This window comes from Ostrea edulis, chromosome 1 (genome assembly GCF_947568905.1).
Source record: "Ostrea edulis chromosome 1, xbOstEdul1.1, whole genome shotgun sequence".
Classification (NCBI taxonomy): domain Eukaryota; kingdom Metazoa; phylum Mollusca; class Bivalvia; order Ostreida; family Ostreidae; genus Ostrea; species Ostrea edulis.
Genome location: NC_079164.1, coordinates 100,587,483 through 100,607,438, shown reverse-complemented (window position 1 = coordinate 100,607,438; position 19,956 = coordinate 100,587,483). Strand labels below are relative to the sequence as shown.

General features: G+C 37.7%; 4 protein-coding genes across 18 annotated transcripts in view; 3 read left to right on the top strand and 1 right to left on the bottom strand.

The window, feature by feature from the left end:
• LOC125669936 (muscle M-line assembly protein unc-89-like) overlaps positions 1 to 1,876 on the top strand; it is a 59,896-nt gene extending 58,020 nt beyond the window's left edge. For 14 of the 15 annotated variants that reach the window (XM_056140993.1, XM_056141000.1, XM_056141003.1 and 11 more), the window contains 2 exons: positions 648 to 799; positions 1,051 to 1,876. In XM_056140993.1, coding sequence (XP_055996968.1) covers positions 648 to 799; positions 1,051 to 1,201 — 303 coding nt within the window. In that variant the 3' untranslated portion in view covers positions 1,202 to 1,876. The remainder of the gene's footprint in view (positions 1 to 647; positions 800 to 1,050) is intronic. The other variant, XM_048904841.2, reaches the window with a different exon arrangement.
• Positions 1,877 to 5,831: 3,955 nt separating this feature from the next.
• LOC125664775 (mucin-19-like) lies at positions 5,832 to 8,201 on the top strand. Its single transcript, XM_048897585.2, has 2 exons — positions 5,832 to 6,042; positions 6,335 to 8,201. Exons 1-2 carry the CDS (start codon positions 5,986 to 5,988, stop codon positions 7,871 to 7,873), a joined length of 1,596 nt encoding a protein of 531 aa, XP_048753542.2. The 5' UTR covers positions 5,832 to 5,985; the 3' UTR covers positions 7,874 to 8,201.
• Positions 8,202 to 8,922: 721 nt separating this feature from the next.
• On the top strand, positions 8,923 to 11,049 carry LOC125664776 (integumentary mucin C.1-like). The gene is made up of 2 exons (XM_048897586.2): positions 8,923 to 8,983; positions 9,366 to 11,049. Exons 1-2 carry the CDS (start codon positions 8,930 to 8,932, stop codon positions 10,839 to 10,841), a joined length of 1,530 nt encoding a protein of 509 aa, XP_048753543.2. The 5' UTR covers positions 8,923 to 8,929; the 3' UTR covers positions 10,842 to 11,049.
• A 782-nt stretch (positions 11,050 to 11,831) lies between these two features.
• LOC125664838 (uncharacterized) lies at positions 11,832 to 12,488 on the bottom strand. The gene has a single exon (XM_048897637.2). The coding sequence runs from the start codon at positions 12,486 to 12,488 to the stop codon at positions 11,832 to 11,834; it is 657 nt and encodes a 218-aa protein (XP_048753594.2).
• Between the last annotated feature and the right edge of the window lie 7,468 nt (positions 12,489 to 19,956).

The following is a 19,956-nucleotide window of genomic DNA, read 5'->3' as shown; positions in this document are numbered from 1 at the left end:
AAAAGTGTATGCTTTAGAAGCATGTAATTATGCTGTAGAGGTCTGGCGTTATGCTGTGAAGGCACAGCGTAATGTTTATAGCGGCATGGAGTTGAATGCTTTAGAAGTATTGCGTGCCTTAGAACTGTTGTACCAGTAGTAGATGAACATGTACAACATCTGCGATTTCAGCTAAGATTCTAAACGGCTTTGGTTTTAACTGTAAACACTGTATTTTTTATGGTTTGATTACTAAAAATTGTTGAGTTTGGTTTGGTGATAATCATTTGGTGATATGTGGATTAGCATTGAGAATAGATACATTAACGTTTGGTGTGGAGTCAATAAACTCATAACGTAGATATACAAATGCGGTGTATGACGATACGGGAACTGGAGGGGGTACGTGTGGGCAGGTTGTTGTGGGACTTAACCACGTGATACTAACCTTTTTTATATCTCTATATCTAATATACATAATCACTTTATCTATACTAATCATTAGCATGATACAATATCACTTGATTACATATTCGTTTTTCTGTACTAATATATTTTATGTTCAGATTAAATTTCAAAATATTTTGTAATTAACTCAAAGAATTGAAATTTCTATTGGCTTTCCTCGTGGCTTCTGTATTTGATGACGTGTTTCATGTCTCGTGCAGAATGTGGAGATTACCAATTTCTCCAGCAGCTGGAACAACGGAATGGCTTTCTGTGCACTAATTCACCACTTCTATCCGGATTCCTTTGACTTTAGTTCCCTAGATCCCAAAAAGAGGAGATACAACTTCACCCTGGCCTTTGACACGGCAGAGTAAGTAGAGAAATAGCAAAATAATAACACCCTCCCCCGAAAAAAAAACTTTGTGGCAAGATAATACATTTAGCAACTTGCCAGACCGGCAAACTGTTCATTAAACAAATCAAGATTAAACTTGAAATTGTCAGAAATCTGGGCAAGAGAGAAAATCGAAAGTTTTTAGATAGGAGAGATAAGCAAATAAAAAAAAAGTGCGTCTAGAATACGACAGTATCGAGTTTTACTTTAAAATTTGTTGTGTTTAGGAAATGTGCAGACATTGCCCCACTCTTGGACGTGGAGGACATGGTCCGCATGCAGAAGCCAGACTGGAAGTGCGTCTTCACCTATGTACAAAGTCTCTACCGGAAACTACACACACACGAACGCAACAAAACGGCAGCGGGAGGGGACTGATCGTAGCGGCAATAGCTTTACCACCAACTCGTCTAATATCATAAGACTTTGGGGGGAAGAGAGGATATTTTTAATTTCTTTTATTTTTTACTGTTAGTAGAAATCCATAGTTCACGTTCTTTGATACTTCTGATGCCAGGTTCAGTTTGTGTTCAGTTTTTGGGACTCTGTGGTTAAGGTCGTCAGGGGGTTGCTGACCTTTTTACATGGCGCTTAGTCACAGTTCTTAATTAATAAAGTCACACGTGCCAATATTTTTATGTTCTTGAGTGACTGTTTCTATGTTGTACATTTACTCATTAAGCTGTATAGATTTTATTTCTATATATTTAATTTGTATATAATTAAATACAGTACACCTTTTTCTGCAGCATTCAATTAACATTGATATAGCAATAAAACTATGATATTATATTCAAGTAGTAATTTCGCAGTGATATTTCTTGTTGGAAATCCAATATCGAATGGATACAAGTGTATGCAGCAATATATGCAATTTTTAAAATATATATATATATTTGTTGTAGATAAGACGTGCACATGCGCACAACATCGAAAAGAGCGATTCATTTGTTACCTTAGACATCTATACTAATCTGCCAAAGCTTGTACATGTGAAAAAATACTTTATACAGATCATTTAATGATAAAAAATTAAATAAGTTCAAAAATCTCTTTCTTGTATTTATCATTTTATCTGGGTTTTAGCTCTGAAATTTGAAACCTCATTAAGGAGGGATGACACCAATCCAAAGTGTCGTGAATGAAATATACAGGACATACGTGAATGAAATATACAGGACATACGTGTGATTAAGTTGTGATATTTGAAATTAAAAATTTTGCTACTTAATCGAATATTGCAAGTTTTGTGTAAAATCATATGAAAATTAAAAGATCCCCGTGGGGACTCTAGCACTGGCTGATTTGTTCGTAACGGCTTAAATTCACTCGACTAACCATGGAGGTAGCGAATTTGAAGAAGAAGAAAAACCACTCGTGATTTTTTTTTAAATGTTTATGTGATGCGTTGACATTCGTAATCAGAACTTCGGGTGAAAAAATCGAAATATGGTATGGATAAAAATACAAAAGACAATAATACCTTTTATAAAATCTAACTCACAAACAGAAAAAAACCCGATCTTTATATCCAGGATATAACTGCTCAACATTGTGGTTTTTTGTCATATCTCAATATCCTAATGCCATCATTAAACACAGTCCTAATCACTAAGATTTAAAATTCTGTCATTGCGTCAAAACCTGGAATGAATAATGATGGGATTTAATTTCCGTCTAGGGTTACTAAAGCAAAAGAATTAGCGCCAGTGTCATCAAAGGGGCCCTAAGATTTGACAGCTATAAACAATCCAAAACTTGTCTATGTAATGGTTTTTGATCGTGATAAATATGTATGACTTATCTGAAACAAGCAAATGTATAATTATTGCTCTGAGACAACGCTGTACAATTTATGACCAGGAATTGGCAACTTTCTAAGTGCATGTTAAATAGACAAATAAATTTTATTTTAAAAAAAACCCGGTGTAAACAGAATTCAGTCATTCTCTAGCAGTGAAACGAAATACTGTTAAACTTTAGTGAAGTTTTTTGAAGAAGTACTAGGTGTTTTAGTACAAAAATAACAGAACATCTTGAAATCTCTAATTCAACATAAAGAGATTTTTCGCTCCGGTATGTTTGATTGGTGTGACGCCTCATCTTTGTAGACCCCGAGACCCGAAAGACTAATAATTAAACATTTCTATGTGATATTAACCAAGATGGGGGTTAAGTTTTGGTAAACTGAAGATGAAATTCATTTTTATATGGCAAACTCCTGCGCACAACAGAACACACACACGTATATATGGCTACTGACAAATATGTTGATGTTGCAGGGATTTCAACATTCTCGTTTTAAGCCAACATTTCACAAATTCTATGGTCGTTAAAATGATTCAATTTAGAAATAAAACGTGTCGTGAGGTCGAAAGCTGTCATACGTGTTTCATACCAATTGTTAGGTCGTTCTTTACACAATGATTTTGACTACGGATTACTCTGTTTACCTGATCAAGATATAAGGCTTACGGTGGGTGTGACCGGTCAACAGGGGATGCTCACTCCTAGACACCTGATCCCACCTCTGGTGTGTCCAGGAGAATAATTATATGTATATTGAAATTCTACGACAGAACACGTGTAGATAATGAACGTTTTACGAACAAGTACTAAAGAGGATTCTTGTACATGAAAAAATATTTTGAAAACATTGCAAAAATTGCAGTTTTTCCGACTTCTGTCTATATGTTAATCATAAGGTCTGAGTTGTTTAAATATTAATCAAATTCAATGCATCCCGTGGTATGCACCAAATTTAATGCAAACAGGTAATTAGCTTTCAAGTATATAAAAAAGTCTATTTGCATGATAATGTTGACTGTAATCATAATCAATTATATACAAATTCATTACCGCCACTGGAATTGAAATAAGCGTATACATTCTACATTGTACGTGACGGCATGTATTCTGACGCCTAGGTGAAATACTAGTCGTGTAATGTTAGGATGTTTACCAACCAGATTTGAAGATTTTATTTGAAATTAACAACATTTTGTTCAAATGATTTCATACCAATAATGTTTTGTACCAATAATACATAATGTTTTGTACCAAGTCAAATTACAAATTATGAAATTTGTACAAAATGCCGCTTGAATACAATTGGAAATCTAACAATTATCTACTTTTTGACAGTATTATCGACCAGCATTCTTTTACAGGAGTTTCAATACATAGGAAAATACAATATATATGTTAGTTGTTCAAATGTCCGTGGTTTTATTTTACATGATATGTCTATCTCGTATATATTTTATTAGATATATCGCTTTGTTTGCGATGCGCCAAATTAAAAACCAGTTATACTTAAAGATATATCGAATACACTTCTACATCTCTGATGGAAGTTTGCTTTCGAATACACACGGATCTTGACCAATTGTAACTACTTGGGTATTTCCATAACTACAAACTGTTACGGAAAAGGACGAATGTGATCCGAATGGGATCTTGACTTATAAGTTCAGAAAAACATTATGAGGCCATCATTTAGTTGTGACGTCACGAACATGACGTAATTTCGTCTCTGGTACATTTTAAACATGTACTTTCGGTTGGTAAACACTTAGCGCATGCGTGATCATACAATGTTCACGCATACAGTGAGCAACTACATACGTACATGTAAAATCTGTCATTCGGCAAACATTGGTAAATTCCGGTACCCTATATCTAACTAGATGGAATCGGCCAAGGCGATCCGAGTGTACAATCCGTGCCAGATGACGCATGCGCTCCATTGTATATGAATTTAGAATTTGGAAAAATCGTGGAAAATGGTTCACTTTGTGACGTAATAAACAATTATTTTAAAACAATCAATGTTATCGCCAGCTTTCTATTTTCGACAGGCATCGATTTACGTATATAAAAGTAAGTTTGTTAGAAATCTAGAGTTCGTTTTAATATGTACATTGTAATGTTTTACACGGACAGACATTAGTAAGGTCAACCATAAATAGTCCCTAAATGGTTTCCAGTTTTATTGGAATTCAACCTTATTGAAAAGGATGAAAGCAATTAGACATTATTGTAGATTTCTCTTTCAATCATTTGTAACTCGCATCAAATATCCAGGATATACACGCTAAAGGTATATTGATTTACAGTGATATAAAATACTACAAACCATACAAGTATCATTTTTAATATTATTTTAAATTCTACATTACTGAAAGGGGTTCAATTTGTTCCCGCTTGACTCGATGTTGAGGCTGACGATACATTTTCATGCAACAAATCCCAGACAACAAGTACTCGAGAACACGGCCAAACTTATCACTGATTTCCGACGCGACCACGAAGTGTCTTTATCGCAATTGCAATTTATAGTGAAATTCCGAAGGTTATGCGAACTTGGCTCTGTATGGGGACCATGTCATTTTTGTCTTCTGTCTGCAATCAATAGTTTCTTCTTCTCTTCATTAACCTCTAGCTGTTACAAGTCTGACTGGAAAGTAAAACTGTACTCTATACACGATGCCCATTTCATTACTACGAAAGACACACAAACAGACACACGAATAGGCGAGTTATTATACACCAACAATTTGTGGCGGTGGAATATCTAAATTAGTTGTGGAAAATAAACATAAACTTACCTTCTGAAATAAGCCGAACAAATCCTAGTAATATAACTTTTCATTGACAACTTTATAAAATAAAGCATTATGTTCCTCCAATGGTTCAAAGAGTTCTAGATCTCAGAGGGTCAAAGGTCATTCATTCAAGATCATTGCGCGCTAATGGAAATATTTTGAATTTTTAAATAAATTTGATGGCCATTAATTACAGAACATGAACAATGCTTGTAAAACATAATCAATTTATGTTAATGAAGATGTACCAAACGGTGTCAAGGAAATTAATGATATAACAAGACAGCGATCAGCTTTACACGTCAAGCAGCGACCTACGTTGTCATGCTTATGGAGATGGAAATGCTCCGAGGTTCATGAATATTCATCAGGAACAAGTCATGCGCTTCGTGTAGGGGGTACCGATTCCTAGGACTCACGAACAACGAATTATGATTTTCAATAATGAAATTAATTAAAGTGCACTGATATCAATGACAGGTAATATGTCGACCTTTGGGACAAGCATAAGGTATATAAAGAGCGAATGTTCTGTGTTTCGGTACTCCATCCAACATGGCACCGTCTTGTTTTGCTTTCGTGTGTTTGGTTGTCGTGTTGCCTTCAGTAGCTGTAAGTAGCTTTTATTATTTGATATGTAGATCTTATGCTTCACGTCTCATGACCGCATTTACACAAAGTTATCAACACTTTCTATCCTATTCTATTTCAAACGCAGTGAAGATTGGATATTTTCCAAATTGACGTAAATTTTGCTAGATTATGGTCTTTCAAACGAAATTAAGTTTTACTTTTACTAAATTATATAGATATTAATTTGCTTTTCGTTCCGTATATGAATTTTCACAAAAAAGCAATTTAAGAAATGTGTTTTAAATCTACGTATTATTTATTATTTCTACAGGGCTGGTGGTGGTCTAACGCAAACCAGAACCAGAATCTGAATAACAATGTCAACGTAAACACCGGGTTTTATGATCCGCCACCTGCACCCGCTCCAGAGCCCCCGGCACCAAAACCAAAGACCGCAAAAACTGTAGTCCACTCCACTAAGGATACCGTGGTCAGCATCAACTTCCATGCTCCCATCAAGAACAAATTTGTACCAACACTGAATATCGGCGGCTTCGGTGGCGCAGGACCCGCACCCAAAAGTCCCTCAGCTTCACCCAAGAAGAAGTCACCAAAGAAGGCTCCTAAAAAGGGGAAGAGACCACAGCCCAAAAAGAAGACCCCTTCTCCGAAGAAGTCCAAGGCTCCTAAGCAAAAAGCACCCAAGAGCTCCCCACCTAAGGGGTCATCGGGAGGTGCCGGAGCTGGCAGTAAAAAGGTTTCTGGTCTTCCCATGAACCTTGTCTTCAACAACAATTTCCCACAAAACATGATGAACGTCGTCGGGGCTCACAATAATGTGAGAGGCAAGGGTGTGCACATGCCTAATAACAACGCAGGAGGAACTCAGAAGGTCACCCAGAGCTATCGTGCTACTGGTGGAATCCAGACCCAGGGAGGCGCCCAAACCGGCGGTCAGGGCGGACAACAGGGAGGTCAACAGCAGGGAGGGGGTGGCCAAGGCGGATATGGAAGATGGGGTGGCTCTCGGTACACCAATATCAAGGCCATAAAATACCCAAGCAATGATGTCCAGGTCATCGGAAATGGAAACGAGGTTCACACCGTTGCTGGACTTTACAATAATGTAAAATACCAGAAGAAAGTCGTTCCCAAGCCCAACCCTATGCAGGGAATGCAATTTAAATTATTATTGAACTTGCTTCAGAAAATGGTTGTGAAAGTCAACCACGCACCACAAACTACACCCCCACCAGATACCACTACCACCACCACCACTGAAGCCACCACAACTCCAGCGGAAACCACTACCACTACTGAGGCCACCACGACTACAACAGAACCTACAACCACCACCACCACTACCGAGGCCACAACCACCACCACGGAGCCTACCACCACAACCACTACAGAGGCCACAACCACACCTTTCTCGTTTGCCCAGAATTCAATGCTGTTGGAAGCCCTCTTAGCGCAACTCACAGCCGGTTCTAACGTACAGACACAGCAAGCGGCAGTGCTGGACGTTTACGGACGAGGAGGTCAGAAAGCGGTTTCTATGAGCGCCAATTCGGGAGCAGGTCATCAGGCCACCTTAGACATCTTGGGTGCTGCACAGCAGGGACCTACCACACCTCCACCTTACCTTGACCCAGTGGCTCAGCTTGATCTTCTTGCAGCTGGTGGAAGTATATCCGGAGCCTACGGCACCGGCGCCGGATTACCTGGAATTACCCCTGCTCCGGCAGGTACTGCTGGGGCTGTCGATCTCACCTGGTTGAACAAATACATGCCTCAACTGGCTCTTCATAAACGAGCACCTGTCAAGGTCATTTCCGGGGGTTACGGCAAAAGAAAGATCCTGAAGTGAGGTCATCTTGACTTTCCAACTGTTCTTCAAATATTCGTGTCTCAGTCAAAACCACCTTAACATTGAATGCTTCTTCTTTAGTTGAAGAAGCATTGTGATAGTTACTTATTTATCAGTATTAGGTACGATCAGTGACCAGAACATATGTTTGCCGTATCAAAAGATTTTCATACTTTCGAAACAAAACAGACATGTATGAAATCCGTCTTCTGGGGTACGAATGTGATAAACTGCAGGAATATTGTGGTGTTCTCCGTGTTATTTATTTATTTGTGTTTTATTGTCCTGTTGATTTGGCCTTTTATTGAATAAAGCCTTTAAATTTAAATGCAGTCTCCAATTATTTATTTCCGGAATGGTGTTTCATGGGAATGAAATAAATGCATGGAGAAAAATTACCAACGAACAGAAAACGACAAACGCCAGTGTTGCTCACTGATTTCGGGATATAACTAAGACATTTTCTTGCAAATGGAATATTTAACAACACACTACGTTCATATTTCTGACAAAGGATATTATTGCTTGAGGACAAAATATTATTCACAAATATTTTGCATACATCATTATTAGTAATTAAAAGAAATGCAAGGAAATGATTGTCACTGTGAACGCATGTATCATATCAAAGGACTATTTAATTCATGCAATATGCAAACGATGCTTCAAAGGGGTTACCATCTTCGAGAACAGCCACTTTAACATGTGTGTAATAGATTCGATAAATTAATGACTAATTAATGATGACAAAAACAATAATTTACAAATTAATTGGTAACGAGCATACCATGGAACGAGGAAAACAAAATCGGGTTTTGACTGTCAAAAATTGACCGCTCGCTGTCAGAGAGGAAATTGCAAAACTGTCGATGACAAGACATTAGTGACCTAATTAGCATAAGAGTATTAACATTTACTTATCGACACCGTGTAACCCTGATAATTTGTAAAAAATGTAAAATAAATGAATATTTATAATGACTTGATATGATTGACCTACAGGCGATTGTTGTGTATATAAGAACAACAAACAAGGGATGTTCGACAGTCAGCAGTATGGCAAGGAGCGCTTTGGTTCTCTCTCTGGTTGGATTCATCCCTCTTATACAGGTAACGCTTATTCTTATATCCATATATAATGTAATCCTTTGCGAGGGTATATACTATATAGTAACCTTTTTTATTCTCTAATCTATGACAATATGTCTTTATCTATCTAATTTTGAGTATATCAATTCTGAGTATGTTTGTATATCTGAGGTTTTATTTTACTATTCTTTGCTCGGGCATTAACAACATACAAGTGCTATATGAAATGATGGCATCACATGTTTATGACAATGGAGTCAGATTTTGGTTTTTAAAGTATTCATGAATCCTTATAATAGCTTGGAACTCAGACTAATCTCAATATTGCACCATGTCTTCTGTTGTTTTCTATATGAAATCAAACACGTGTATGATCATTCACACAACGTTATTTTTATTTTAGGGATGGTATCAGAACCAGAATTCCAATATCAATATCAACTCCAATTCTCCGGAACCATTTGTTTTCGTCAGTCATTCTAACACAGCCTCGAATCCGAATACAAATTTCGTAACTCATTCTCAAGGAGTACACGATACTCATGTCAGGTTGAATTTCCACGCTCCGATCAGTAACAGCTTCAGTCCTACACTAAATATCGGCTACGGAGGAGGAGGAGGTCCTGTCAAGGCACCGTCAGCTCCCAAAACCCCGAAGGCACCGAAAAAGTCACCGGCACCCAAAAAGTCGCCGGTACCGAAAACGTCACCCAAGAAAATGAAGCGCCCTAAAAAGAAAGCACCGTCCCCACCTAAAGCCAAGCAGCCAGTGCCGCCTACTACGACTCCTGCTTCCCCACCGAAAGCTCCAAAGAAGACACCAAAGAAAAGTTCAGGAGGCTCTCCAAAGAAGTCTCCGTCCGGTTATCCAGCAAAAGGACGAGTTCCAAGACCGCATCAACCAAAGCCACACTTTGTGAACATTAAATCTGTTAGGTATCCCAGCAACCAGGTGACCGTTATTGGAAGCCAAAATGAAGTCCATACAGTGGCTGGATTACATAACCGTATCAGGTATCAAAAGAAAATAATGCAACCGCCAAGCCCCAACCCAAATATGCAAATTTTGTTGAACCTGTTACAAAAAATGATCGTGAAAGTGAACAAAAAACCACCTCCAACAACAACGACAACAACAGCTGCACCTGAAACGACTACCACTACCACCGAAGCCACCACTACCACCGAAGCCACCACTACCGCAGCCACCACAACAACTACAGCGGCCACCACCATTACCACCACACCTACAGAGGCTACCACAACACCAACCACCACGACAACCACTACAACTTCCACAACTGCGATGCCGTTCCCCACCTATACAATCGAACCTATAAACCAGAAGTCTCTTCTGATGGAGGCTTTACTTCATCATATAATAGAACCTGGCGCCGGAAGTCCAGCAACGCTTAACTACGTCGGAAATACTGGAAAACAGTTTTCATTGAACAGTGGAACAGGGATACATAGCACTACAGCAGGAGGCGGTCCACAGAGTAGTTCTTCTTTGTTAAACAGCCTCGGACTTTCGCCTCAGGCAGCCACCAGCGGAGCTCAGGCCAATACAGGACTTGGATCACAGATAGGGTTGGGAGCTGGGTTCGGAAACTCCGTGGCTCTTGACGTGTATGCAGCAGCATTAGCGAAACAATCCACAACGCCCAATCCTTTGTTGGATCCAATGCTGTTAGTTGGCTCTCTTCCGGCTCAACAGTATCCGTCTGGAGGCGGTCAACATGGTCCTGCGGACTTAGCTTGGCTTCAGAACTATATACCCCAGCTTGCACTCACCAAACATGGAAAGGTGTCTGTAGTCAAGAATCTGGCCTCCAAGAGCAAAACTAGAGCTTTCATCAGCAAAAAACTCTCCGTGTAAACCGCACTATTCAGTATTACGAAAATGTGTTTACAATGTACGAATGTATGCGGATGCAAGAAATTTTAAATCGTATTGATTTTGTAAATATACCTCATGAGACTATTCCCTATTGTGCATGTTACATGTTTTAACTTATTTCACAGATATAAATGTTAATTTATTATTGTTTTGTTGAATGCCAATAAATTATTGCACACGAACTGAATCACTGTTTTAAGATAAAACAATGTTGGATGAAGTAAGCAAATTTTCATATTATCATTGCATGGATGAATTCGTTATAAGTTTTATTCTGAAGAAATTAAAAGAAGGGTTCAATTAGCCTCTCGTAGGTGAAGTAGTCATGGCATAATTACATCACGCAATTAATAAGTTAATGCAAATTAGTAATCATTAAGGCGACATGCGAGCTGTTAAGATTCTACGTGCCAGACAAGGTATTCAAGGTCAATTGATTTATATACCATCAACAAGGAAAAGAATTTCGCAAGTTTACCAAATCTGCATGATTGTGCCCTTTGAATTTAATTGAATACATAAGAATCAAAGAAATCGAGCACAAAGATTTCAAATGCCAGAGCACCACTGCTGTACTCGGGGCGTAAGAATTCTGATTACTATATTTTATACTGAATTCCTTAATATTGTGTCTTACTAGTATACTTTCTTTGTTTTTGTACTTGTGGGAAGGAGACTTGGAAACTTTCTGTAGACTTTGGTTGCGACAATGGTTTATTCTGTATATAGATAATATAAGCCTTAATTTTCAAGATAACAATTATATTAACACTGAATAACATCAAACAATATATGTATAGTGATATTTCACCAAATATGCATCCCAGCTTACAAAAACCTATGTGAAATTTACATTAAGAGTTTACAAAAGCCTATGTGAAATTTATAATTGAGATTTGAAGGAAAGTGTCTAGGAATCTATGTATTGGTTCGTATTTTACAGTCCACATATAAAAAACTCTTCCGCTGTTAGTAGTTCGTGCTACCTGTTAATTCGTTCTCATTCGAATTCGTACCTTGGTTGCAGTTAGATAAAGACGAATTCGCAGACCTGCAACGGCAAAACACTGCACTCAGAAGAGACACATAATAATTTCTGAACGTGATGTCAAAATACCCATAGACAAACGGGTTGATGATGTTGGAGACGAGATGAAATCGTCTGAAGAGCAACAGAATAGTCAACTCCCAGCCCCACATCCCTATCCAGAATCCAGGTTTTCCTCTCTGGATTAGAAGCATACAGAACGTCGGTATGTATGCCAAAAGGTAAGTGAGGACGATTACCCCGAACATCATGTGGAAATTCAGCGTACTATTTGGTCGTCTGCGTTTCTTCTGTGTCTCCTCTCTCAGCGTGGTTTTTACGTCAGTTGAATCAGAGGTAGCCGTGTCCAAATCATCCATCGAATTAGAAGGAATGTCCTTTGATGTCTTGGATTCTTTGCGTTTTCTTAGAATTACAATTCCTACTGGAATGTAAAGAAGTGTTGTTATCATTATCAGAAGAAGAGAAAGGATGAAAAGAAAAACCAAGTAGCTTTTTTCAATTCCCTTGTATTGTCCGGAACTGGGCTCACAGGAACATTTTGTCATATTTCTCCCATCTGACAATGAGAGTTTCATTTCGACAGTTCCAGAAAAAACACACATCGGAAAAGCAATGACAAGTGGAACGAGTAGAACAATAAGGACGACGATGATTCGATGATGACGCGGATCCAGATAACGTTTGGTTGGTTTGTAGACGAGAAGAAACCTTTGCAATGCGATAATCAGTATCATAATCGAGGATGATGACGGTGTCGTCCACATGAAATAAGTGATTATTTTACACAACACATTTGATGGAAAGTTTACACCATAGGAGTTAAAAAATATAACACTGAGCACTGTATCTACACAGGTTAGGATGTCTAGGAGAGCCAATAGCAGGATGTAGAACCGGTTGCCCCTCTTTTGTTTTAGGCGACACACGTGCACCACGACTGAATTTCCAAGAACTCCTACGACAAGGAGACATCCGAGGATGATGTTGAACGGCAGTCTGGATACCGAAACGATCTGGTTCCAATGCTTCACTGACTCATTAGTACTATAGCAATACATCTTAGAAGTAACGAACACGCATTTCGAAAAATGAAAACACTTTGCTATATATCTGATTTTCAGTAACGATATATCAATGGACGTGACGTAACTAACGGCAGTTGCCTTCCTCTGGTATTACCCTCACAAATTCATAGATTAAGCAAACACTGTATATAACTGACAAGAAATAGGTATTAAAAGGATACTTTCACAATCCAAAATTGTCAGAAAGACGTTGTTTAACATTTCCGGTAAATTGTATGTAATTCACATGTACAAAAATTAACTTGCATGTTTTCTCTAGAAATGACAACTTCCGGATATCCGGACCTTTTTGACATATGTTCAACAGAACTTATCATAATTACAAAACACTGTCATATCTACAATACGAAAAAACAAACTTGTGTAAGTAATTTGTTTGCTAAGTTTATATCGATATTACAGGTGATTGGTGATTGTTGGCGAATTTTATATCGATTTTACAGATGATTGGTGAGTCAATTTTGAAGTGGACTAAGTTGATATGAATCATCAAGTGCCCGGGATAACAAGGCAGGTTGCATTTAACCTGCCTCAGTCTGAAGATTCCAACGCAAATGATAAAGATCTGGAGGAAGGCGACCACAGACCACAAGAAGCTGAAGGAAATGAACATAACCAAACGCAACAGCATGATGAAAATGTATGTTTTCAATCACAATTAGATGAAACATCATCAAATATCAATCAACACGCCGAGCACTGTTCAGTTAGAGCTGAACATTTGATAGATGACGCATTGGTCCAATCTACAGAAAACGAGATGTTTGGCTCTACCGACGGCAACATTTCCGACCACACTGGTGAAGATTTTGATTTTCACTTGCCAGAAAAATTCTTAACGTCATATCGACCATTGTTCAAAATTGATGAAGTATATCGAGAATCGGACGACAGTGATAACGAAGAAGAGATGATCAACAAAAAAGGGAAAACAGAAATTGGATCCGAAGCAAAGTGTCGTCGAAGGCGAAGACCAATAGGGTCCAACAAGTGGAGCACAGAGGCAAATTATGACTCTGATGAGAGTTACGACTGGTTAAGCAGTTTGTCGATGTCTGACGCTGAAAATAAGGAATTAGAAAATGATCCTGATATAGATGAAAAACGCAAACTTTCCATAGCTGCTGGGGTGGACTATGATAAGATATATCAAGAAGAGAAAAATAGCAGCGACAACACAGACCCATCTACAGATGAAGCTTTCGATGATGACGATAGCGAATTCAAACTCCCATGTAATGGCATTCGACAACATGATACGAACAAAGCTTTGATATTTGACATGGATAAATACCATGAAACACAAGGAATCAGAATTGTAGAATCTGCCAATGAATATCCAATTAATGAAGGATCGACTTCCTGTGACGGTTCGGAACAGGCTAATAAATGTGAAAATCCCGAAAGAACAGAGATTAATCCATTGCCCCATTTAGAGGAAGTCGCTGTCCAAAGTATTGACAAGACCGGTACCTTTGATGTTTTAGCGACTGGATCTGGTGATGCATATGACGATGACTTTAGCGAAAGCTGTAGCTCATTTTCAGATGGTTTTATGTCCAATGAAGAGATGGAGTATTACAACAGGAGCTATTTTGCTATTGCAAAGGTTAAAAAATGAGTTCTATCCAACAAGAAGAAAACTGATAAGAGTTCAACCCGACTAATAAACAAAGTAGATTCGGAAAAGACGGCTGAAATGAAATGCATTGATGATACAGTTGACGAATCTTCCAACGACAGGCATATAGGAATAGACGAAATGCGCGAATCAGCAACTAGAAACCTTTATAGACATGCTCCTGAATGTGAGGACGGATTTAAAAAGTCTGACGAAGGAATTGAGAATATTGAAGATGACAAACCACATTCCACATCCACTTCTGAAAATTTCATCGAAACAAATCATTCTGAAAATAGCAACTTTTCCTCCCCGGACAATGCACAAACAGTGGACGATAGCATCGAAAATTCTCAGGAAAATGAAGATGTTTACATTGATGAAGAGGCAGCGTATTGCAGCGACGATTTTGTGAATGAAGATGATATAGTTTCTAGAGAAAATAAGAAAAATTTAGAGACACATGAACCATACTTTGACTTGAAAATAGAATACAATTGATAAAAAACACTACTAAAAAGATTGCTAAGAATATGTTAAAATTTAGTAGGAAACAATTGGATTTCATTACTTACACTTACCTTGGTATTTGATTTGTTAGGAAAGTTACTAATGTTTGATAAAATGGATTGCGTATAAGGGTAAAGTGAAGTCGTGATTTCGCATGAACAAGGTACGATTGTAAACTCGAAAAGGCCTAAGAATTTTCTCTATAAAATGTGTCTGGAATTAACCTTATTCAGCATTTTAAGAAAGTAAAATATATGCCAGGTATACTATGTCAACAAAATCATTATGGTATTCCTAATTGGATAGCATTATGACATCATGAATAAGACATTTCCCGCCGTTTTTCAAAATATAAACCTGAAAACTGTCAAATGTCATACAGATTATTGTTCAGGAAAAGATGTGCGCATTTGTCGAGCAAAATGAAAATTATATATATTGTGAATTATTTTAAGATGAAAAACATACTTGAATATGAATTTGCTCGACGCATGCGCTGTATGTTTTCTGAAAGGAAAACCACCTGAATTTGTGGATATTTTCATTGAAAATGGCATTTCTGGAATTTTATGCCAACTTCTAGCTCTCGTCATATGAGACAAATCATTTTGCTGATCAAACTGAGCAGATTTTGGGTTTGCTAGTCCATTCCATATTGGAATGCCAGGGTTTGAGCTCCAAGTGAAATCATCGATATTGTGGGCCAAATGACTTTAGAAACTGTACCTACTTTGCATAAAACAATTGTACCCACGTCAAGAATATGTGATCCAACACATTTCTAACAAATCCTAGACAGGTTACATTTCAGAAAAGTTGGTTGAAAATATCGCCATGAACAAAAGTGAAGATAACGAACAGTGATCAATCTCATAAAACCTAAAGAGAATACAAAATTAAGAGTAGGGCCAACATTCTGGATATACCAGAGCTGGGATGGGGGGGCCTAAGAGGAGTAAGCATTTCCTGTTGACTGTCATCAAAATCAGTGTGTAAAGAACGACCTAACAGTTGGTATGAAACGCATCAAACATAATGTAATTTATGCCCAACTATCTATTTTGTATTGCTTGTAGGAGTTATGAGATTGATCACTGTTCGTTATCTTCACCTTGCATGCTTAGACTGTGCAACAGATCATATTAACGACCATATAATTTGAAAAATGCTGACTGTAACATGAAATTATTTGTCTGCAGCTTGATTCGATGAAAATTCTTGTCATATGCAGAGCATATTCTCGCGTATCGAATCGTTCAAAGACATAAACACCATATGCAGGCTATATAATGGAATATTGTTACGTAAAGGAAAATTGACGAAGGAGAAGCTGAATTTATATCCCTATGTCGTAATGTTGAGTTATTTATTTGCCTTTAACATTTATGTTCCATAAAATATCAAAATATGAAAAAGATGTGGAAAACTTTGCGGTTTCTTTTATTTCGAGTTCACTGGATGTATCATATTGACATACGAATGAAAGTAAATATTGTTAATATACAAAACGTCGTCAATATACCTAAATGTTGAGTTGAGAATTGAAGCAAGAGGTTTTTTCTTGTGTAGAATTTTTTTAAAATAAACCATGTCTCGTAAGAGTGACGGTGTAGTGAGTATGCGAGCAGAACTATTGATTCAAACACAGGTAATGCAGGCTACTGTGGAAGCATTTTAATTCGTGGGGGTCAATGTTCGTGGTAAGCAAAATCTTGCCGGTTCGTGGGGAGGTAATGTCGTGGGTAAGTGACACGATGTCACTAGGAGAGAGATAACTCTACTTGGTTAAAAAATGTTTGAGGACATATAAATTATAGGGTAAGAGTGGCCCACGAAATCCACGAATATCACCCCCCCCCCCACACACACACACACACGAACACACCCCACTAACAATAATGATTCTACAGTATCCATAATTTAAGACATATACATGTACTCTGTCTCTTTAAGAGAACATCAGTGCACACAGTAAACAGATAAATAGTAAGCTCATATCAACATACGTAGACCATGAGCTAGTGATACATTACCTCCCCTCACTAGGGAGTTTTGTGATGATTTTGAAAGTGTGTATATGTAAAACTTATACGGTACCAATTTTGATGTACCAGATGTAATCATGTCTCTTCAGTGATGCTCAACCAAAATGTTTGAAATCCGAAATAACGATAAACTTGCTAGAGCTATTTTAGGGGGAAACAGTGTACCAAAAATGAATTTCTAAATTTTATCACAGCAATTAATATACATCCGTATTTTCAAGCTAGTAACGAAGTACTTAGCTTATATATAAAGGTCAACGACGATTGTTTGACAAATTGACGTTTTTAAAATATAATTTGAATTTTTCAATTTTCAATTGAACAACTTGAAAGATGTCACATAGAAAAACAAACATTTTAAATCAAGTTATTTGTCTCAAACTCCCATCAACATCAAGAATAAAGATGTATAATACTTCATGAACAAAATGAAAAGGTTAAGATAACGACTGTCACCACTCTCATATCTCCAATAAGGAATATAAAATTAAGAATTGGGCAAACACGGACCCCTGAATATACCAAACGTAGGATCAGGTGTCTAGGAGGAGTAAGCTTCCCATGTCGAGTGGTCACACCCACCGTGAGCCCTTTTGTTGTTTTGCTGTTTTTCGCCATATTCAACAATTTTTCAGTTATCTGGTGGCGCCCAGTTTTCATTGGTGGAAGAGAGAACCCAGATACAATGTACCTGGGAAGAGACCATCGACCTTCCGAAAGTAAACTGGGAAACTTTCTCACTTACCGGTGCGAGCGGGATTCGAACCCGCGCCGAACAGCGGTGATAGGCCGTGTGATTTTGAGCGCGATGCTCTAACCACTCGCCACGGAGGCCCCTGCCCTATGTCTTGATCAGGTAAATGGAATAATCCGTAATCAAAATCAGCGTGTAAACAACAGCCTAATTACAATCGGTATGACACACGTCAGACATCATTTGACCCAGTGACAGGTTGTATTGGCAAATGTAGAATGTAGAGGATAACGACATTTTTCACAGATTTGACAAAAAGAGTAGAAGACAGAGTCCCCAGAATAATAAAGAGGTATTGTTTAGTAGAAGCTTTAAATGATGGTGTCATCAATAATTTACAAATATTAGTTACTAGAGATAAAACTTGAGCATCGAGGAAAGTCGCACCGAGTCAAGTGAACTGTAGGGATGTGAACTATCTGCACTCTCCTCTCCCATAAATCACTCAGTAATACAGAAACTGAAGTACAAGGGGGAAACACAAACTGATAAAGTGTGTGACAGAAACAGTAGGAGAATCCATTAATGAATGAAAGTGACTGTGACACAATACTGTGGAATCATCATTGTTCGTGGGGGATTGATGTTCGTGGATTTCGTGGGTCACTCTTACCCTCGAATTTACGTGTCATCGAACAATTTTTAAACCAAGTAGAGTTATCTCGCCTAGTAATATCGTATTGCTTACCCATAGAATTACGTCCCCACGATCCAGGAAAATTTTCCTTACCCACGAACATTGATCCCCACGAATTAAAATGAAACCACTGTAAGTAAAGTTCGAGATATTGATTTTGTTGCTAAAGTGATGATGTTTAATCTGTAGAAAAATCTACACTAGTACCCATGACCGTAACAAGTCAGAAACTAAAGGTGATACTTGTAAGTCTTGAGCATCAAGGAATGTCATTTGACATTATCTGAGTATATGGAGATGAATATCCTGCAGAATTACATGGGTGAGAGTTTGACAATGCTGAGAGAGAGAGAGAGAGAGAGAGAGAGAGAGAGAGAGAGAGAGAAGGGGGTGATTGTCATTCATCCCGACCGATAAAACAGTTATTACAATACTTGTAAGCTGAAATCAAAAATAGAATGAAAATTTAGTACCAAAATCAAATTTTGGAAAACTCCAAAAAACGAACTTGCATATTTTGCAGGTGTTCCTACTGAAAAAGCAATTGAACCTGCATTTGTGTTAGTCCTTTCATCCAAAGGACAAGTCAAAGAATCTGATGTAATAATCAGAAGGAAGATTTTCGACTGCAACAAAACTGCCAATAACTTACCATGACCACCCCTCCATCATCTCTGAATACTGTGTATAGAATAATGATCTTCGGAATTTTCTTCATTACATTTCTCTCCCAAGTCGTATCAGACAACCCAATTTTTCTTTTTTCAAGGGCAAAAAGGTTTGTCAAATCGTACTCTCGGGTCATATGTGCCTCTGATACGAATGGAAAATAGATATTTCTTAAGAATGTATGCTACACCATAGAAATTTTATGTGGATGAAAAGTGGAGGATATGTACCACAATATTTTGAAAACTTTAATTTCATATTTATTTTATTTAGTTAAAATTTTAAACGTTTAAAAGAAAGCAATCAGAAATTTTTTTAAAACTCCTACTGGATTTGAACCCGCGATCTACAATTCAGCAATTGACATTCTAACATACTGCGCTACTCAATAAAATTTGAAATGAATAGACAAATATTGCTGATATTGATATCCATATTTTAAAAAGGAAGTCGGCCATTATCACGATGTAGAGTACCTCCTTAAGCACCTCATTCTTGAAATGACTATGCACCATCTGACCAGAAGTACTAAATAAATTACACTATTAAACATGATAGGTGATTGGAGAAGTTACTTACAGAGGCTTGAAACTGCTAAATAAATTACACTATTAAACATGATAGGTGATTGGAGAAGTTACTTACAGAGGCTTGAAACTGCTAAATAAATTACACTATTAAACATGATAGGTGATTGGAGAAGTTACTTACAGAGGCTTGAA